General features: G+C 37.7%; 1 protein-coding gene across 1 annotated transcript in view; it reads right to left on the minus strand.

Moving 5' to 3' along the window:
- Positions 1 to 23378, minus strand: part of spon1b (spondin 1b) — a 159459-nt gene that overhangs the window by 124021 nt on the left and 12060 nt on the right. Inside the window, exon 3 of the mRNA XM_038308714.1 lies at positions 2567 to 2700. Within this exon, the coding sequence (XP_038164642.1) occupies positions 2567 to 2700 (134 nt within the window). The remainder of the gene's footprint in view (positions 1 to 2566; positions 2701 to 23378) is intronic.

The raw sequence follows: 23378 nt of genomic DNA on the forward strand, positions 1-23378 counted from the left end.
CAAACACAACTGCAGAAATAGCAGGAGTCTGCAGCTCAAAGAGAGCAGAGATAACTAATAAACACCAGCATAAGTTTGGTTTGCTGATGAAAAGTTAAAGATGGTGCACAACAACTTTGCTCTGGGTGGATCTGAAAAACCTGAAAATGTTTGGAAAAATACAGATCAGTCAAGCAGCAGCCTCCCTGATATATTACTCCTTACTGAGGAGAAAAACCACCAGTTGCAGCTGTGGTAGAGCAAATAACCGAATGTATCGATTATCCAGTTTTATGAATATTTCATTTTGGGAAAATCTGGATTTTTTAAGGTCCATAGTTCACAGTTGCATAAGTTAATCTCTTTTTTTTATTTATACTTATAATTAAAAACTCATAATGGCTAGCACTGTGACACCATGGGATAGCAGATTTTGAATTAAGATTACTCCAAAGAGTGGGAGATAAAATATGTACTTTGAAGTAATGTACTTAATTTGTCATTTTTGTGAATAACCCTAAAGGGAAGAAAAAAATTGGCCCAAATTTGGTAGGAAAGAATATGAAAGTAGATTTTTAAAGCATATTTATCAGCCAAGCTTTGTCTGCTTAATTCAAAAATCTCAACAATAAGCTCTGAAAGCACAAATGGGCTGCTGTGGATAAATGATTAATGTTCTAATACGATCCTAAGGAGCCTACTTTGGAGTCTGAAGTCAACATTTGCTGGATGAACTATGGATGGATGGATGGATGGATGGATAGACAGATGGATGAATGAATGAATGATTGGATGGATGAACAGATGGATGGATGGATGAATGGATGGATGGATAGACAGATGGATGAATGAATGAATGATTGGATGGATGAACAGATGGATTGATGGATGAATGGATGGATGGATTGATGGATGAATGGATAGATAAACAGATGAATGAATGAATGAATGAATGAATGAATGAATGAATGAATGAATGAATGAATGATTGGATGGATGAACAGATAGATGGATGGATGGATGGATGAATGAATGAATGAATGAATGAATGAATGAATGATTGGATGGATGAACAGATGGATGGATGGATGGATGGATGGATGGATGGATGGATGATGGATGGATGGATGGATGAATGGATGGATGGATGGATGGATGGATGGATGGATGGATGGATGAATGAATGAATGAATGAATGAATGAATGAATGAATGAATGAATGAATGATTGGATGGATGAACAGATGGATGGATGGATGGATGGATGGATGGATGGATGGATGGATGATGGATGGATGGATGGATGAATGGATGGATGGATGGATGGATGGATGAATGGATGGATGGATGGATGATGGATGGATGGATGGATGGATAGAACACAATATTCCAACATAGACGTTAGCAGTTCGCCTCTCGAATTTGTCAGTTTGATTATTTCAAGAATACCATCAGCATAAGTGAAAATTTCCCCTAAAGAAAAATGAGTCCCACATTGCTTTTTATGGAATTCAAAATTGACTCTAAAAAAACTCTTAAAGAAATGCCACCATGCTATTCTGAAAAAAAAAATGGATTTTTAGAGTCTTTCCCTCAGAGTTTATTTTTAACGATGTAATAAAGAATGAACAAAACTTCTACTCCTTTGAACCACTAATTACCACCCAGTGATCTTTAACTTTCTGCAATGAGGAGATGGTCCCTTTACAAAAAGCTGAGGTGAACTTTGTTTCCGACTGAACATCTGGAATAGGCTTTTTCATCTTCTTGCCTTAAGACAGTAACAGCTGTTTGTTAGGGAGCAAGGCTAACTGGTCCTAGGAATTTACTGCAGAGGATGGACAGAAAAAAAAGCTTATTCTTACATAGGATATTCTTACATAGTACGTTCAGCTTTTTTTTTTGCAAAGTTAAAAACAAAAAAAAGCCTTGTAACCTTAAGAGAGTTTCCTTTTTTCCGGTCGGAGCTTCATTCTCCTTTGTAAAAGAGTGAAATAGGCCTAATGGTGTGCTCACACTGAAGATGATACCGGTGATTTTTCCGCATCATTCCAATGCTGTTGCAGTGTGTCATCAAATACAGAGAGCTTCTATCTGCTTGCCAGCTTTAACTCAGCATGTGAGACCTGGATCTTCCTGAGTGAGTCACACAGCTAGATTTAATGGGAAGAGCCAAACAACTGGTGTCCCTTGGTCCGCCTGATCCACCAAGGATGCTCCCAGTTCAGGGAGTCCAGGAGCTATGACTGGATTATGGTGCTTCAGTCTGACCAGGACCTGAAACTGTTATCATGCTTCAGGTGATAAACACTTGGACAACATGGGCAAAGGAAGGGAAAGCTTTGAAGTTCAGACAAGAGCAGCAGAACTAGAGGTTTAGAGCGAGCAACAGAGCCAGACAGAGTGGCTGGCGGTTACTGTGCAATATACATACAGATTTCTAATAACTGATATTTCTCCTACATTCAAGAAATATTATTATAATGCAGTACCGCTCACACTAATATTTAATGGACAACTGGGATTCAATATGTTGTGCATCTCGGAATATAAAGTTAATAACATAACTAGATGAGAATAAAACTCACTTGAGAATAACGCAACCAGTACCACTGGGCGGTGCGGTCCAAAACACCTGTATTCTGGTTCTTCTGCGTGGCGTGCTCTCTGTCACTGCTGGAGGACAGTTGGTCATGAACTGAGTCTCATCATAATCGATAATCTGGGAAAAAAGTGAAGGGTTTTCATATGAATATCAAATCACTGACTTTCAGAGGACAGTCAACTTATGATCTAAAACAGACATCACCACCTGAACAGATCAATATGTGCAGCCATACACAGAAAATGTTAGGATTGTCGGTAACGGTTTAGCAGCAGCAGCTAGGATTTAAGGTAAGATATTTAAGGACCTTTTAAATTAGCTGTGAAATCATGTATTTATCCAATAGAATCATTAAAAAAAAGCAACAGGACCAAAATGCAGCACAAGAGCAGAAACACAAATGCCTTTTAAAGAACTATAAATAAATAAAAACATTATTTTAAAAAGTATTTAATTGACATTTGCACCCTCTGTCAAGTGTGAAATAGAAACAGGCCTGACACAACACTGGGTTTTTGGTCACCTACAGTGGGTAAAATAAGTATGGAACATGCTAACGTTTTTCTGAGTAACTACAGTATGGAGCCGCTAAGTTCAGCTGAAGAAACTGATTGCTCTCCTACATCCACCTGCGACACAGCCAATCAGCTTTGATCCACACCTCCATGAAAGCCAATCGGCATCCAAAGTTCATCTTAAAAGGCCTCCGATCTGCAACTTATCTGCTCCTGTGCGCAGGCGGTGGTTGCGCTGTGTGACATCATTCAGATGACTCCGTTTCAAACCACCAACACCCCCCCACCCCTCTCATTTCTCCGGGGCTCTTACTACGTTCCCTGTCTCATTTCAACCGGTCCGGCAGAAGACCGTCATGTTGAGCCTGGTTCTACCAGAGGTTTCTTCCCAACAGGGAGTTTTTCTTCTCCACTGTCACTTTATGCTTGATCATCATGGACAGGTTCTTTCAACCTGTGTTATTCAACTTGACTTCCATCTTCCAGGTAGGGTTGTCACGATACTAAACTTTTCAACTCGATACCGATACTAACGAAAATATTCGATACTCGATACCATTTTCGATACCACAAGGATAAAAACAAAGACTCCAAAATTCTACAGAAATATTTTCATTAATAAATAAAATACAATAAATAAATACAATAAAGGTTGTATGCTGTGCACAATATTAAGCAAGCTTGATAAAAAACTTATAAAATTAAAATAAAGTGTTCCTTCCTTGGCTATGCTTTGCACACATAACAATGACACTAGCCAAACCGGTTAAGAAACAAAAATAATTCTCAGCAGCTGCACCTGTTACAAAAAAAAAGTCTGAAACTTAAAAGTGCGTAGAATTATTCAATCACAGTGTTCAGAGAGTCCATTTTCCACTATTCTGCACTTTAGATGAATGACTGTTTAGGTGCCACTGGTGGTGGCACTGTATCGATACTTTTAAAAACGAGTATTGTATCCGGATACAACGTTTCAGTATCGATACTTTTTTGAGTATCGATAGTTTTGACAACCCTACTTCCAGGTGAAGCTCTAGTATCAGCTCACGCAGTCCACTAGATCTCCACATAAAGCTCAGCAGACCGTCTCTCTAACCAGCTGTCTACAGACTGACCAACTTCATCTATCTCCACTCCACCACCAGTTTCAGGCCTGGGGGGGAAACAGCCCTGTTCTTTGCTCCTGTTCATGCATGTCTATCAAAATTCATCGCTGTTTCCTGCTGAGGTCTGAGCGCCAAAGACCAAGTAATTGTATCAATAAATTTCTTCTAATTGTCTTTTCTCTTCGTGTGAGTTTTTCAGATTGAAATATATCTAGAGGTGCTATTGGCATGACAGTCTCACCAGATGCCTGTAACAATCCATGAAATCCACACATACAAAGAAATCAAACCATAGATGCCCAGAAATTAAGTTATGTATAATGTTATGAAATGGCACAGGGAAAAAGTATTGAAAACACTAACTGAAATGTATTTTTTGCTTTGTTAAAAAAGCCTTTGTTAGCAATTACAGCTTAAAGTAACCCCCTGTATGAAGAAATTAGTCGCATGCACTGTTCAGGGGTGATTTTGGCCCATTCTTACGGGTGGGGTTCTTAGGGGAGGGGTGGCCTAGTGGTTAGTGCATAAAGCTTGGAATCCTGAGGTTGTGCATTTGAAGACCACTTCCTCAGACTGCCACCCTGGCTCTCTGAGCAAGACTGTTACCCCCGATCGTTCCCTGGGCACCCCACAAGGTAAACTTCTCCAATATGAGATCAATAAAGTTTAAATTATTATGTACATACTATATATATATATATATATATATATATATATATATATATATATATATATATATATATATATATATATATATATATATATATATATATATATATATATATATATATATATATATATATATATACATTAAAGAGAAATCAAACTATTGTACCAAGCTGAGAAACTAGAATGCCTCGCTCTTCAAAAACCATGTTCAATCATAAATGTATTGAAGAAAGTTTCACCATTACTGTCACCTCATCTCATGACATGTTTTCATCAAAAAATGCATTTTATTTGACATTATTTTCAAAGTAATTATGAAAGATGGAAGGAATATTAGATTGCTGTCAAACACCATGATCTTTCCCTGTAATTATTTTCGACATCAGGGAGCCAGAACATCTTGTCTCTTTTGAAGGACAGGAAGTAAGTGAGTGTTTGTCAGGGCTCAATGATTATTTATTCTGTGATGCCAGACACGTTTTCTGGGAACAATATCCCTATTAAACTAAATTTAGAGTGTAATAATCTTCACAAAAAAGTATTTAACCTGCCTTCACACATTTTTAATTAGATGCACAGAATCTTTAATACAAAAAAGAATATGTATAATCAATTGAGCTCAAAGTAGCAGCTCTGAAGAAAATAATTTACTTTCTATAAATCTCAACTAACCCGACAATGCCCTTTCTTTACATTTTATGCTATTAATATCTAAGAAGATTTGACTGTTAAATCAAAAAATGAATGGAAGAATCGAAGGGAGCGTTGCTAAGATATTTTCTCAAACCTTAACAAGAAGACGATGCTTTGGATAATAGACTCGTATTTAGCCTTCAAGCACGTCCTGCCAAGTTGTCTCAACACTTAGACCTTGTCACAAATCTTACAGACTAACTTGTCAGAGAATATCTGCCTGACAAAAATTCACCAACAGTTTTATTTTTGAGGCCCTTTTTTTTTTTTTTTTTTAGAAACAATTTCAGTATTAAGTTTTTCTCACTAAGCTGCCTTTGATTTTGAGTTTTTCTTTATTTTTTCTGAAATTATGTCAATCAAAAGTCGAATCAAACAACCCAATTAAAGGCAAATGCAGCAAAAGAGTTGAGAAGGAAGTAAACAAAAAAAAAAAAATCAATTAAAACGAGACTTTGCTTTGTGTGAGAATTAGAGAAAATGCAAAGACAGATTTGAGACGCACAAACTGACATTGATAATGAATGGCTTAGGATTAAAAAAAGGATATAAAAAAAAAAACAAGAAAAAAAAAAATAAACTTCAGATACAAAGATACGTCACAAGAGAAGAGCCATCTGACAAGATCTAAAGTAATTTACATATTTGTGGAAACAGAAATACCAGCAACGTTAATCAGGCGGATTTTGTCAGGTTTTATCCCTATGGAAACAGTTTGAAAGTAAAGTTCATGATATGCTTGATTTAACCTTTTTTAATGTGATGTGAATGCACTGAATGTGAAGTCAAGCATACATATTTGGATCTCTAACTTTTAAATGTATGGGTTTACAAAAAAGAGTCTGTATATTATAAGCAAGTTATGCAGATATTGATATCACAGTGCAATCAAATATAAGATATAAAGCATGTTTCAATCCCTCTTTGTTTTCTCATCTGTCAATGTTTCCAGCTCTCTGTATCTGCTGCAGTAAGATGTCATCCAAACGAATACATCACTGGCATAAAATTCCTTAACCCCTTGAACCCTACGGACCCACCGGCGGGTCCAGCTGCTACGTGACCTCGTAATTTTAACAAACCCCCAGTATTGATGTAAAAAACACATTTGGCACAGTTTGGTGAAATTTTTGGAAAAATGTGCCAAAATGGCCTCTCCGCCTAAGAAATTTCTCACTAATACCATTCTAAAATAAATATGATTCATCTGATTGAGTCCAAATTTGGTATATTTTTACACAACATTTAGATTTGAAAGTCTGTACTACTTTTTTGTGCTATAAATAATATTTTGGTAGTGTTTTGTAATGTTTATTTCAAAGAAAATTTTGGCGAGGTTCAAAAAATGCAAAATATTTTGTATTTTGTCCCTAATATTTCAGGCAGGGTGAAAGCTACAATGGTGCTGACACCAGAAAACCATTCTATGACATCTTACCTTTACAGACGTACCAAAAGTTTCTTCTTAAATCTAATAGCTGTGAGGCTATAAGTTATTTACTTTTGTGTGTTTTTGTCAGGCAGAAATTTATTTATACCCCCTTAGGGTGTAAGAGGTTAACTCCATTTGGAATAAACTGGCTAACAAATGTATTTTGTAAGTATACATTTTGGAGCTGATGCACATTACACATTATTATTATTCACATTGACCTGAAAACCTGTGAAGAAGTCGCCTGTTTTCTGTGCTTTTACTACATTGCCAGAAATTGGCCTGGCCAGTAAAAGCAATTCACTCTGCCTTCGGAAAGCTCCACTATATCATCAAGTCTGGTGGCAGTTGGTTTCACTCAACGTGAGGATGTGGATTTTATGGAGCACGTTGCAGTGCGCTGATATGCCTGGGTTCACCTGATTTTTTTTTTTAGATGGAACCAGTATGAAGAACACCAACTCCTCCTCCAGGAGCTATGCCTGGATTACAGTCGATTTCAGCTGTACTTCTAATTACTTCTGACCCAGTTCAAGGACCTGCATTAGGACCACAGAGGAAGGGTGAGATGGCAATCAGTGCAGGAACAGTGGCAGAGATCGCACAGGGAGAAGGTGGCCGGCAGTGCACTCCCCTAGAGCTAAGGAACCACAACAGAGAAATCGAGGAGGACAGATGTACATCTGAGAAGTCCACCGGGCAGAGAGAGGGCCACAGTGGGAAGAGAAGGTGGAAGCGGATTGATGAAGAGTCCTTGTAGGGAAACTGCCTCTTTTTTCTCTGTGTTTCATTTTGATCAAAGGAAGTGTGCTTCCTCTGCGCTCCTTCACCATACAGTAGGTCATGGCCACATGTTGTCCCTGATTGGTTTTCGGGACATGAAAATGCACAAAAGTAAAAATCTATTTCAACTACTAAGAATTTCACTTTACTTTCTTCACGGGGGTAGATGAATCACATCACAGCATTGCAAAGCTACATTAAGCTTAGGGGATATTTTAAGTTGCTGTTACTGATGAATTGCACAGGGAATTGGTGCAAAAAAGAAACAAAACTACTTCTAAATTTTCAAACTTAAACAAAATGTTATATTTCAGCTGAATAAAGATGCAAAAAAGACAACTATTAATGGGCTGACTGCCTTAGATGTTCATACCCAATATGCTTGAAGCTGATTTTCTCCCAACCCATATGTTATGATCTTGGTGCTGATTATTGGCTTAATGACTCATTTCATTCAACTGTCTAACTCCGCCCAGTTTCTCATTACTGCTCATCTGATCCACCTGCTCCTGCCTCTATTAAAGCTGCCTTCTACCAGTGATCAGGGCCAGATTATTCTCGAGCCAGTGGTGGCACTCGCCGCTCATAGCCCACCGGCTGGAATCAACCACATTCTTCAGGCATAGATTAAACTTTTAAATCAGGTTAGTGACTCATGATCATAATCTTCCTCCGCTAGATTTATGTGGTCACTGACCTGTGTTTCCCTTCTCCACAGGTTCCTGTCCTACATGCCCTAATTTCAGCTACTGCAGATCCAAAGTTTTTTAATGAGAGTTTTGTAATTATTGTATGTCTGCCTTAAATACTGGGTCCCATGTTCTGAGCCATTACACCATAACCCTGTAGAAAATGTGTGGCTCTTACACAGAGTGGTAAAATAAAAACAGAGCTACGTTAACATGCATGAACTGCTAAACAATATGGAGTCTAAGAAATTACATGGGATTTTTTTTTTCTTCTGCTTGTGTGATCACCTGTAAGAACAATTGTTTTTGAAAGGACAGGGTCTCCTCTTAAAACAAAAGTTTATTCCTGTGCAACAAAACCTGGTATAAAAACTAGTGTAAAAATCTAATAATTTTCTTAGCATTACAGTTTAGAGGTCAACATTTCTATTTTAGTTTTAAAAACCACTGATAATGTGTCCTGTTATGACTCACTTTCAATATAATTACAATGATTTTAGTTGTCTAAACCAACACAAAGGGGTTTTAGAGGGTACATCTGTATTTGGGAATCTCTTGCTTCTGAATCATCATTTCATTTGAAAAGCATATTTAAGCATTCTTTCAATTCTGCTGAATCTGACTGGAGGACTATAGAGTGAATTTTGTTCCAAATATTAGTAAAAGCAAAGAATACATTTTGCACATGGTAATTTGAAAAAGCTGCAGTCCAGGGAAGAAATTTTAAAAAGTGTTTTAATCAAAAAAAGGTCCTGAGAGCAACTATGCTCTTTTCTGTTTTTTTATTTTTCCCCTTTTTTATCTTTTATTTGTTAAGATTTAATACTTAACATTTTCATTTACAGATTTTATATTTTAATATCTAATCTAATTTTTATCTAATTAGTTTTCCTAATTGCATTCTTTTGAAATTCAATTTTTCCTCTTCACCTCCAGCCCAGAACAAAGGCTACCTCTTGCCCAATATTAATGTGCAGACCAATAATTCATAAGCCCAGAAGTGTAGATAATATGATCTATAAAACATAATTTAAAAAGAATTGCAACTCTTAAAACTGAATCTTAAAGAGAAAAATTAGGGAAAAAAGAGATAAAATATGAAAAAAATTAATATAGTAATTGTGATATAGCTAATGAATAGCTTTCAAATTTTCTAATCTGGCATGCGTGAAAAATCAAGATTAAACCAGGAGTTTATCAAAAAAGTATGATTGAAAGAGTCTTTATGTGACTGGAATACATGAAATAATGACATTTCTGACATTAGAAAGCATGAAACATTCAGCATCTCTAACATGGAATATTCAAGCATTGATGAATGATACTAGCACACATACAAAATATGGAGTTAGTGAAAAACAGAGAAGAGAAGAAGGGCTAGTGTGGGAAGACTGTCAAAAGAGGCGTTTGTTTTCTCTGCAGAGCCTGGCATGTCAGTGAGAATCCACAGTTTGTCTGTCTCAATCTCTCTCAATCTCTTGCTGCCGCTTCAGTTAGTAAACACAGATGCCTCAGAGTGCCTGCACAAGCAAACGAAGAGCTCTGTTCAAATATGCACACGCACAAAAACACACACACACATTAACAAAGCCTGGTTGACAGGCAAGTCAAACCTGTGGCCCTCTGGAGAAATTTGCCAGAAAAGCCTGATATCAGCAGTTACATGCATGTGATTGTTGGTCAGAAACACACCATGCTGTTGCAAAGTTGTGGATGAAACCACAACTTTGAAACCATTGGGACTTTAAAGCAAATATGAGCATGAAGAGAAGAATTACAGGAAGACAGAATGATAGATTGAAATGTCACATCCCCACTTGAAGACGAGCTCATTTCAGAGAATAACAACATTTTCTTGCCTTGATGAAGACCTTGGAGGCAGCTACGTTTTGCCCTGAGCTTTCCATCAATCAAAGCAGTTCTATTACAGCAGAACACCTCTGAGATCTTCAGGCTATCAACAATATTGCATCATATTACATTATATGTCTCAGCCACCCTACCATGGAAGCAGAGTCACATGTGAAAACAGACACTCTTTAAAATCTCTTTACTTTCCAGTGCATGAGGGTTCTTTTTCTGTCTACAAAGGTTCTGTGCTGTTCTCTGGGTATTGAAATGTCAGTATTATAGTTATAATATTTCCAATATGTGAGCTAGTCTAACAAAATAATAATATTAGCTGAATCATACTAATCAGACTAAGAGAAACTCCTGTTTTTTTCATGTTCTCAACGATTAAAGTAACAAGACGAAACAAGAAAACTAAAGGCTTGTTTTCTCTGTTTTTTTCTTTATACTCTGTCTAACCTTTTCTTCTCTTTTGTTTTCTCTTGTGAATGCTTTAGCGCCAATTATGTGTGGTGAGAAAAGCTCTGAAAACATCAGGCAAGTCAGTTAGCTGCACATTATATGAATGGATCCCAGTGAATAACACGCAGAAGCAAAATACAGGTCAAAGTGTTAGACTTTGTTATTATTTATACAAAAGACAAATGTATTTTCTTGACAAGTAGAAGCACTATTCATGTTCTTAGGTTTCCTGATAACCTAATATGTCCAGAACTGAGATGTTGTTGTTTAATGCGACTCTTAAACAAATAATCTCACTAATGAACTGTCACATAACTGGTGAGAGATCGAAATGTGAAATGTGCCCTACTTTGTCTTCCTTAAGTTGAATAATCCATTTATTACTTTCTGTTGCAAGCGAACTTTAAATTCATTTCACGTAAGAACCTTTTTCTTCAAATTACAGATAAGACAGCACTTGACTACTAACAGTTGGTAGATGTTTTAATAATAACCTCAAGCCAATTGTTAAAGAAAAAAACCTTAAGGTTCTATTGGCTTCATCAGCTCATGTACAGCTCTCACTGGAGCGGTTCGCAGCTGAGTGTGAAGCGGCTGGGACGAGGATCGGTTCCTCCAAATCCGAGACCATGGTTTAGAGCCAGAAAGGGGTAGAGTGCCTTCTTCGGGTTGGGTAGGATGTACTGCCCCTAGTGGAGGAGTTTAAGTATCTCGGAGTCTCCTTCACAAATGAGGGACAGAGGGAGCGGGAAATAGACAGGCGTATTGGTGCGGCGCCTGCTGTGAAGTGGGCGCTGTACCGGTCTGTTGTGGTAAAGAGAGAGCGGAGCCAAAAGGCTCTCGATTTACCAGTCGATTTATGTTCCTATTATTTTCTCCCCAGTGTGTCTGGGCCCTCCCTTAGAAATAGGGTGAGGAGCTCAGTCATCTGGGGAGGACTCAGAGTAGAGCTGCTGCTCCTCATCATCAAGAAGAGCCAGTTGAGGTGGCTCTGGCATCTGGTTAGGATGCCTCCTGGACGTCTCCCTGGTGGGGTGTTCCGGGCACCTCCCACTGGGCGGAGACCCAGGACACGCTGGAGGGACTAAGTTTCTCGGCTGGCCTCGAAGAGCTTTGGGGTTCACCCGGAGGATCTGGCCCAAGTGAATGGGGAGAGGGATGTCTGGGCCTCCCTACTAAAGCTGCTTCCCCCATGACCCGACCCCAGATAAGCGGAAGAAGATGGATGGATGGATGGACGGACCGACGGACGGATTTTTAGAAGATAGTTACACATAAAGCAGTTGCATTAAACTGCAGGTGTTTTTAACTTTCAGAGAACATGGATTTTCTATTTTTTTTAAAATACTTTTTCCAAATAAATGCATCTCAAACCTGAGATAAAACTCATGCTTTTAAACTACATTGTATGTGAAAACTAGGTGTAATCTGAATATCAAATCAGGAGCTTTATCGCTTAGTTTCCTGAATACAGTGATGGGATGGTTGGCTCCTCCTCTGAAAAAATTATTCAATCCTCTACGGGTAATTGTTGTGCAAGAAGTGCAAGTTACGCTTTTGTTTCCACCAGAAGATGCAAGATAATTAGTTAGAAGTTGAGCTCTGTCTAAAATTACTCATATATTTTGCTTCTGATGATGTGCATCTTCACAATCCAGAGTCAAATATGATGTCAGACACAGGACCACCACAGGGAATCCAATTAATTTTCACAACCAAACAAGCTCAGCAAAGTCCCAGTGTTGCATCACACTGCTATATCATTGTTATGCACAGCGCAGGGCCACAGAACTTGGAAGAGGAATGTTTAACCATGTGCTGAAGAGTTTAAGACCTAGAAAACAGAATTCATATATTTAGATGCAAAAAGCTAAAAAGTTTATCAGAGTATTTTGGAGATTAAATTTCTTGTTAATCGTTTTATTCAGTTTCTATTTAGTTTTCAAAAAACTTCACTTTATGTTTCAAGGCACTAAATAAACACTGAACCTTTGTGTGTGACATTTTATTTTTCAGTTGGAACTACTGCTGTTTCCAAACGAGGCAATAAAAATAACATTTAAAGTTTTCTAGCAATCTTTTGCCTTAAAAGACATTTTTTCAACTTATAATTGCCCCATTTTAGTTTTTTTTGTAGATATGTTTAATAGGCAGGTTTACTTCAAAAACATTCTGACCAAGTTCAAATGTAAAATATTTTTACTCTGCAGATTTATTCACATTTATTCAGGGAGAAAAAAAATCATTAAAATACCACACTTTGTCTTCTTCAACCTCAGGTAATACAAAAACAACTTCAAATTCATTTTTAACAGCTGAAAGAAAAAAATGTTAGGGGATCAATATTTGGTAGAAACCTTTTCATGCATTCATCTGAGGCATGCTTTCCACCCGTCTTTCACATTGTTGTTTGGTTCAGAAGATCACCAAATGAAAATCTTACTGAGTTTAAAGATGTGAGTCGGCTGCAGTTTATTTAGCTTTGCAATGTAATCGCTGTAATACAAGTAGAAAGGGTGTTTTCAGAAAAATAAAATTTTCTTTCAAAGCGTTGTATTTCGAAAATCATTTTAGTCAATACTTTTAATTCAGCAACAGTTACTTGTTTATATGGCATCTTGGGCAAGATATCTCCCAACCCCTGGTGTAAAAGACCGAACCTTAAAGGGATTCACGACTAGTTGACGGACCTGTTGGCTTTAATAGCTTGCCTCTTTTACACCCATTGCATTGAGTAGAATGAAGAAGAGTACAATGAAGAAGAATCTGAAGGTTCTGTATTTCGGCTACTTAAACCCACCAAAATAATCCAAAACCAGCAGTGATGTGTTTTGTTGTTGTTTTTCTTTTTTTAAGTCAAATATCATTTTTTAGAGTATTCTAATGTATATTAGTCTGCTGTCTTTGTTATCTAGGCATCAAGATGTGCAAGAGACACAGTATTGGACATGTCCCCAGCTAAAATATGTTTATGTATTGTTATTTGAAACGAAATATTGTCACATAAATTAATTTTTCCAAAGTACTTGTTTTATTTCTCATTTTTGGTTAATTAACACTAGCATTGGGAGGCCAGAGTGCAGGAAAAGCAGCTGCCATGGAGGTGAGGAGATCAGTCCTAAGGTATTAATCTAGGTTAAAAAAGGACATTTTCGCTGAACGGATCCTGACACTTAAGTCTCATTCTTGTCATTTTCTGAAACTTGGTAGCTTTGCACTGCTGTTTTGGCTGGACAGGCGAGCGCTACAGGACCTAACATACGTTGTGTACCCAGAATGCAGTGCAGCATATGCAACATGGTTTTTGTGACTTTTATTTCACTTATTAAAACTTGACAACTTCCAGTTGTTTTCCTGTATTACATTTAGATTAAAAATAAATATTTCAAAATACAGTTTAATTTTACAGCTGATTTAGGAGTTTTTTTCCTAGAGGAGTAAAAACACCAGACGTCCCCGCTCTTTTACCGTTTTATGAATGAGGGGGAAAATGTTGCGTGTAGAATGTTATTAGGGTAGAACTGTGCATGAGGATGTTGTGGAAGAAAAAGATCGTACCACTTTTTAAACAGACAAAGAAGTAAAAAGCGTAAGTTCATTATCACTACCCGACACAACGGATGGGGAGCCGCCCTGTGTTATGGTGAGCCTGTTAATCGATTCGTTTTATTTGGATTGAGCTGATCCTTTGATAAATGTTTGGTTCATGTCCAGTTTAAAGTATAATCAATAAAAAGAAGTATGACAAGACCACAGTTTACTGCTGGTTTGAGTTAAATAGACTCGGATTGAAAACTCCTTGTAATGTGTTAATCTGGTTCGGTGGTTTTGAAGGAATGATCAAGAGTCCATTTAAAGATGTTTTAGAACTGATTGATGACATTTAGGTTATTTAAAAAAAAACTAGTTATTATTAAGTGTCAGAATCCGTGCTCTGCTCACTCTCTTCCACAGGTGGTTGTTGTTGATAGGTGGGCTTGGCCCTGCACCTGCGGCTCGTTGGGGCTGCTCTGCTGAGCTTAAGAGGAGCTTTCAGTCAGCTGAAGGACACCAGAGTGTTGAACCGTTGTGGTACCCCTCTGTCCTGTCGACAGATCTTCATTCCTGTTTGTTAGATATCTTGGATTCCTGATTCTAACTTGTCTCCTGTCTCCCTCAGTTCGTTGTGCTCTGGATTACTCTTCCGTCAGTCTCCATGCTCTGAGGACTGGTTCCTGAATCCCTGATGCTCAGATTCTGCTCTGGCGTTCCGCTCAAGCCCCCTCGCTGCTACCGAGCCGGACAAGAGAATCCCCTTTCTGGATTCACGCCGGTTCCTTCAGCTGCTCCTTGAACCTGCCTCCGCTGTGTTGGTGCTCAGGCTCCCGCCCAAGCTCCATCCGCTAGCCCACCTGTCGCTCAGCCACCTCCTCCCATCGGAAGGCAGTGAGTCGCAGTATCCCTTCCACTACTCTCCCTCTCTGGACAGATAAGGCATACCTGGCGTGCTCTTCATTGGACTTTCCATTTCCCGCCTGAAGCTCATGTAGTGAGCCTTCCCTGCCAGTTTGTAGTCTAATAAACATCTTTAACTGCCCCTTGTTCTCTGTGTCTGCATTTGGGCCAATAACCTTAACACCATGACAATAAGTTGTTTTTCTGATTTATGGTTGTAATTTTTGAGCGCAGACTCCCAGGCTTAGGTGTGTTTTTCTATCACTCGGTTTGGATAGATGAACATTTCTCATGAAAAACAGGAGTCAGTAACAGGAAAACTCAGACACGATCTGCATGATCAGAAAATGATGGAGTAGGAGACAACTACCTAACTAATATTCATTTATTATGCTGTTTTTGCTTCAAGCTCCAAATATTATCTAAAATAAATATTAATTAGCATTTCTAGTATTTATTCAGATTAGATTATAATAATAATATGTTTTCCTGTTGTAAATTCTAATGTTTTTGGAAGTGATTTTGATTAATGTCTCCATTTTAGAATAGTGTAAGACTAATAGAAGAGGAGAAAGAAAGAAGACTGAATGAGAGTGGAGATTGGAAGAACAAAAGGGAAGGAAGAAAAATCTATATAGAAAAGTAAAACACAGAGCAGACAGAGATCAGAAGGGAGTGGTGGCCCAGTGGTTAGGGCATTGTGCATGGAATCCAGAGGTTCTGAGTTCAAGCACCATCCCTATGGACTGCCACTCTGTGTCCCTGAGCAAGACACCTAACCACATACTGCTCCCCCGGCGCCACACAATGGCAGCCCACTGTGCCCCAAGGGGATGAGTTAAATGCAGGGAGTTCATTTCGTTACTCTGTACTTTTGACAGTGTAATGAAAAGGAAAGAAATAAAATAACTTTTTTGTTTTTCTTTTCCTCATGTCACTCTCCCCTGGGGGGGGACACTTGTTGACCCCTCTCACTCCCAACCCACAGTTCTAGTTTTCTATAAAAAACACAATTGATTTATTCATTTTATTAATCGTAAGAAAATACTACCAGTGCTAGGAGACATATTGCTGGCTTTACACTTGATTTTTGGTTTAAATATTAATACACTTGTAAAAAATAAATAAAACCATTACTATCCCTGTTTCCTCATTTCATTTTGATGAAATGTACTTTTTTTTTTTATCTATGAGCTGGAAATGTCTCCAGATTTGATTACAGAAATCTGCTCACCTTAGAAAACATGCTTTATAAATGCTCCCTGTTGGCTGAAAAATAAGAACCGCTCTTTTAAAATATTTTGATTTATGTTAATTTGTAAAAATATTTGTGTAGATAATCCATAAATTTGTCTTTTGTTTTTACAACCGGCCTGCTGTAGAGGGTCAGTTAATCAAACGGGAAAAGCCAAATAGGCCTACTTACCGCTGATTTAAGCAAATCCTCCTTCTTTGCTTTAGAAATATCACAAAGCCAACTTTCAGGCTGTATAACTATAACAACGATGTATTTAATGTTAGTACAATAATGATGTATATAATGTGGGCATATAATAAGGAAAACATTCATGTTAAACGCAGTTTTTCCATTTTTGCAAAATAAGTGTCATTAGTGTTTCACATTAGTCAGCTCAAGCCTTTCAGCTGAAGATTATATATAGTATTTAACTGTAAAGGTAATCGACTTGCACCATAGTCAGTGTTACCTTCCTCTGGGTAAAATGTTTCAATTCTGTCTACCATCATATATGTCACACTATTAATCCTTTTTACTCCATCTGCCTGTTATACAGCCTCTCTTTGTCAAACTATGTATTGTCCTTGTGTTCTGCTTCTGTTTATCAAGTCTTAGAAAAAAGAAATAATTTTGAGGCTTTTTCTGACAGGACTTTTTAAAACTGTGATTGTATTGAAACATTATTCGTTCTTTTCATTAATAACAGTCTTTGTTTGCTTCTCTTCTAGGCTCCATTTATCCTGATTTGGGTCGATCCTTTCCAAATATCAGTGCTGCCACTTTTCTCAACAGAAAAACATGTGTTAGTCTGGTCGTGTTTGTGTGTTTCTGTCTTTCATGCCTATTTTGTTTGCTTAAGCTGTTATCAATAAGGAACAGCATGAATAAACTACAGCAAGCACAGAGTCATGAGGCTGTGGAGACTACAGCTGTATAATGACTTTCTATTTTTTTTTTTCAAACCACTAAATACTTAAATTGAGATGTTCTTAATCACATCATGGAGTGGTAATTAATTTTCTTTCACAAGAAATTTTCTCTGACCAATAATTTTTGTAGATTATAGCATTATTCTTAATAATATAGCTTAATAAAGCTTTTAAGTGGTGAGATATGAGATATTCGAATCATCATGTGGTATCTTTTCTAAATCAAATGTTCTTTGTTGGGGTTTTTTATGTTTACAGCCTCCCGTCATTAAGAGTCAGAAACGTCCAAGCTGATGAGAACATCCTATTCCAAGTGAAGTTCATATTTAGAGTTTCACCAAGCTGTTTGTTGAAAACCAGTGATGGATTAAGCTCTAGATATTGCATTTGTGTTTACTTTTCAACAAAGGGGTCTCAGACAGCGGGAGCTTCCCACAGGGGAGTAAACACAAATCGTTCAAGATTTATGATGTGTGTATTATTAAGTGAATCTATGATATAAATGACGATCTGCCAATGAAAGATTGCTCCTTTCTATTTATGTATGTTTTTTTTGTTGTTTAAAATGATATTTTGTTTTTAATATGTAGTGATTACTTTATACTTTATTTTTCCAGTCCATTGAGGATATAGTATTCATATGAAATGGGATATATAAATAAAGCTGACTTCAAATGACCCCTTCATTTGCCTTTAAATTATAATTATTTTGATCAGGTGGGGCTGCAGTAAAGGAAAATGAAGCAAAGTTAAACTGCAAAAAAATAAAAGGGAGGACTACAGTTACTAAAATGTGACAGTTTGTAGATAACTGCTGTTACAGACATCAGGCTTCAAACATCCTTTCACATCAGATTAAGACTTTGCCAAAGCAAGGAAAGTCTGTCAGAACACGGACGTCTTTAACATCTTGGAGACGTCAAATTGTTGAGCATCTAAAGGGATTTCATGGTGGTCTGTCATCATTGTGATATTTTAGGTTTTTAACCTTCTGTACATTAAAGATTAATCTTTTGTATTACGTTTCCTTTTTCAAATAATGATTTTAACTGTTGCCCTAGTTTTTCCCTGATTCCTAGTTTCTAAGGTGACATGTTTTCATTTCTTTCATCTTGTCCAATATTATTTCCTGTAATAATTGTTCCTTCAAAAGTTTATTTCATGACTTATTTTTTGGACTCCTTAATAAAAGGTTATGCCTGTATTTGGGCTAATTGCCTCCACACCAGGGATTAAAATGCACACACCTCTAGGATGTAGGTAGTTAGGTTACTGGGAGACTAATAGGATATGTGACTTTATCAGGCTACAGCTTTGAGCTAAGTTTCCCAAATTAACAAAAACAGGAAGAAAAAAAACATTCTCTACGTTTTTAAAATAAGCAATTATTTTTTCTCTCTCCCTTTTCCTGCTGTACTGCTGGTCCTGCTTGTGATGGCAGAGCAGCTCATGCTGCAGCAGACTCACACAACATCCATCAGGCTCATCAGTCTGGAGCTGCAGGACAGTCTGCTCTGCCTTCTTGTCCATCAAAGTAGCAGTAATCAATTTCTCCTCTTGTGATCTCTTTGATGTTGCCTAGATACTTATGTTGTGTCTTCATTTTACTTCCCAGGAGACTCTGCTGGGCTTCTGGATGCAAAACTATGGAACAAAACACCCAGCTACCGTTAGGAACCTACTCACTAAACAAGATTGCAAATTAATTTAAAGAATTACTCTTTTTGTTAGTCATTCTAACAACTGTTCCATATAGTTGTTTACATTTAAGTGACAAAAAGCTTCAAAATATGAAAAAATTCAAATTAAAAACAGGCTGAAAACATAAATTTGTAAACAATACGAAGACTTTTGGGTAAAACTAATGAGCTTACAGTTTCTCTTATATGAGGTTGTTGATAAGAAAACAGGACGAGAGCAGATGATTCAGGTTTGAGCTGTGCTTACAAGGGAAACAATTATTCAAGGATTATCTCAGAGCTTGTGCTAAAATCGTCCTTCCCTTCTTCATGTTTTATTGCTGCTGGACTGTGTCTGTATTGCACATATAGCTTATGACTTGGGGTAAACTGATTAAGTTTTTGTCCCCCCCCCCCCAAACAAACAGAGTGATACGCAAAAAAAGTCAAGACCCTTTCTAAAAGACATTATCTAACCTCTTCTTATTGCTTCTCAGTCCCTTAACAAACAAGCTCCATTTGTCTCCCAGAGCAATAACACTCCACTGACCTAGATAAATATGACCCGTGTCCCACAGTGACACACAGAGGGCTGGGAAAAACATACACAAGCAGATCCTTACATGTATATCCTGTCAGAGACCAGTTAAGCATAAAGATGCACGTCTCCAAGCAGGGAATGAGCAGAATGAGGGAAACACTCAGACAGAGCAGCACTCTGTTTCTCATATTCAAACGCAAATCATTCAGTGGCTGCAATGTGTTAAAGGTGAATATTATTGACAGGGAGCAAAAGCTCCTGGTTGTAGTGTTTTACAGACACAGCATGCAGACACATTCCAGGACAACTGCCAAAAAAGACCAGAGAGTGAGGAGACAGAGCAACTATACAGGGAAACTCAACTTCCTTTAACTGTCTTTTTTTCAGTGAATCAAGAAATCACAAAAGTGCAGAAGTAGTCATAACTAACCTTTGAAGAATATACTTTGAATGAAGTGGATAGACTTTGAGATTCATGGCTGTGCTGCATTATTTGTCATTTGTGCACTAATGCAATAAAAGTATAAGTATAAAAGACATTCTAAAGCTAAATTCTACTTATTGCCTCTATTTGAATATAAGTCAAATTTAAAATCAAGTAACTGTTTTTTATATATTCTTAAAATCTAAAAGTTTTTTCACTAAAGTATCTTGTTTCCTTAGTGATAACACATATATTACTTGATATCTGTCAATAAAAAAACACAAAAGACTTAAAATGCATAAAAGAGATTGCAAAGCAAGATTTTCATCCTCTATTCGGTTAATGACACAGCCTCAACCCACTGCCTTCTTTCTGGTCCCACTGCAGACTCTTCAGGGACTTCCACTTAGACTGTTTATTTTTCCACAAAGAAGTTGAGTTTTGAACAAATTGAACTCCAAAGCTAGCTATTTCCATTAAACTTCTGTCCCAATGACCTTCATAATTACAGCGAGGTCCTCGAGCAGCAATGGTCTCCAGTTGCAGCTCAACATATTTTTCTCTTGTTTCAATTTTCACTCAACACACTCGTTTGTGAAAAAGTGAAGGGCAGGGAAGTTGAAGCAAGACAAAAAACTGTTCACTTACAGGAACAATTTACTCAGCTGTGCTTGGGATAGCTCTACATTGCTGAGCTGTAGCTGGGATCATCGTCTCACCATCATCACTGGGGGCGCGAAATGGAGCCTGGGAGGAAGTTCAACTGATAGCTGTCTTACATCCACCTGCGACACAGCCAATCAGCTTTGAACCACACCAGCACGAAAGCCAGTTGGCATCCAAAGTTCATCTTAAAAGGCCTCCGACCCACAACTTGTCTGCTACCTAGTGCGCAGGCGGTGGTTGCGCTGTGACTTCTTTTAGATGACCCTGTTTCAACCCACCTCCAGCCCCTCCTCCACCATTGTAGCTAAACTTCTCCAGGGTTTCATTACTCCCGGACTCTTACTGCATTCCGCGTCTCATTTCAACCGGTCAGGCAGAAGACCGCCATGTTGAGCCTGGTTCTGCCAGCGGTTTCTTCCCAACGGGGAGTTTTTCCTCTCCACTGTCGCTTCATGCTTGCTCATCATGGACAGGTTCTCTCAACCTGTGTTATCAAACTGGACTTCCATCTTCCAGGTCCCTGAGTGAAGCTGTAGTATCAGCTCACGCAGTCCACTGGATCTCCCATAAAGCTCAGCAGACCGTCTCTCTAACCAGCAGTCTACAGACTGACCAACTTCCTCTATCTCCACTCCACCACCAGTTTCAGGCCTCGGGGGAAACAGCCCTGTTCGTTACTCCTGTTCATTCATATCTATCAAAATTCAGTGCTATGTTTCCTGCCGAGGTCTGAGCGTCAAAGACCAAGTAATTGTATCAATAAATTTCTTCTAATTGTCTTTTCTCTTCGTGTGAGTTTTTCAGATTAAACTATATTATAAAAGAGTTAAGGTGGGTAACCCTTACACAGAGAGGTAAGCTGGAATTTGTATCTTTATTTTCGTGCATGAAGCTCATAAATCCTCGCTTGTTTTCATATGTATATTTGAACCTAGTTGGGCTCTCTCTGTCTCTTGATTATAGGCAGCAAACCACATCAAATCACAGCTGACATAATTACTTAAAAATCAAACAGTGCATTCCCTCTTATAGATAATGTTTGCCTTTCTTTATCCTTATCCATGGTAGGTCTGGAAAATACCTACCATGGATAAGATCCAATCTTCAGATGAAAGGGCTAATTACCACAGTTCACCAGATCAGAGTAGATGTGAGTAAATATGTTCTTTGGTATAATCTATAATTCTACAAAATCCTTCTGATTGTCAGCAAAGGAATTCTGAGGCAGATTTTTCGGGGTATTGTGAGTAGTTGTACAAATATTCACTACACACAATCAACATTTTTTTGCATCAAAAATTACAACAAATAGACAGGACAGGGTAGAGGAAATGCATTTATTGAAGACTTCAGATAAAATAAATTTAAAAACTGTTATTTCCTGTTTATTATCCCACTGTGTTTTTATTTGGAAGCAACTTCATGGAAATACCTATGTAAATAAAAAATTTCTTCTCGTGTATAATACAATTTGAGGCAAACTGGCCTGATCTTCAAAGATTTCAATTAAGGAGCAATAAATTGTGTTGGAGAAACTTTTTGGTGCATGCAGTAAATGGGCACGTTGCAGGTGATTTTAAAAGACTACCCATGCAACAAATTCAACATGCAAACCAATTCGGTTCTGCGAATAAAATGAGCAGATTGTGTCTGCTACTGGCAGTGGCTGTAAAAAAAAAAAGATAATTTGAAAGGTATTTAGGTGGGCATAATTATCATTATAATTAGAAAAAAATAATTTATAATATTGTGCACTTAACCTAAGTATCTCAATGTACTACTAAAACTTAAAAAGAAAGATTAAAATAAAACTAAAATCTAAAACATTGGAAACATCTTTCTTTGCTCCTAAAATCCAAAATCCATCCCAGAAAAGAAGTCAATTACAGCAGATTCTACACAACTCCATTTACAGCAACAAACTCTTCTCAAAAACCACATGACGAAATATATTGCAAAAAAAGGTAGGTCAGTATTGATTTAAGAAAACAAATCTGTGATCCATGTGGAGCCTGTTAGAATATAACAAAAATACAATCCCTGTTGCCATTAGATAGAGATGCAAACTGCCAGGTGCAGCTCTGTGATGGTTGTTTTCTGGTGGCTGTTGATATTCAATTGTAATAAACCTGAGACAATATTTCATTTCATTCAAATCGTTTCTCATTTTGATTAAGAATTGTTTCTCACTCTGTTAATTTGTGCCGGGCCGCCTGGAGGTATTTTTCTTTTTAAATTTTGATCGTCCAAACATGGTAAGCTGCAGATAAACTCTGGTCTGAAATCCTATCTGTCCCTCGTTTGTGGGCACCACTGCCGCACCAGTTTCCAACTAATTTTCAAACATAATAAACATACAGTAGATGTTTGGTAATTACAATATGATCTATATATTTACAAAACACAAAAAGTGTGGACACACTCTCTGCCAGACATGGGCAATGTGGAGTCAACAAGTCATCTACATGTCATGTATTTGTTCTCCCCAGCCACTGAAGCAGGTGAGTCCAATCTTCACCGTGAATTAACCTGTGCAGATTGGACTCACCTGGTTAATTGGGGCTGGGTAGATTAAATACATGACATGGAGATGACTTGTTGACTCCACATTGCCCATGTCTGCTCCCTGCTAAATTGCAAAAACATAAATCTATGGCAATCTACTCTGAGTGAGCGAAGAGGTTT

This window comes from Cyprinodon tularosa, unplaced genomic scaffold, assembly GCF_016077235.1.
Source record: "Cyprinodon tularosa strain WSP-4 unplaced genomic scaffold, ASM1607723v1 ctg644, whole genome shotgun sequence".
NCBI classification, from domain to species: domain Eukaryota; kingdom Metazoa; phylum Chordata; class Actinopteri; order Cyprinodontiformes; family Cyprinodontidae; genus Cyprinodon; species Cyprinodon tularosa.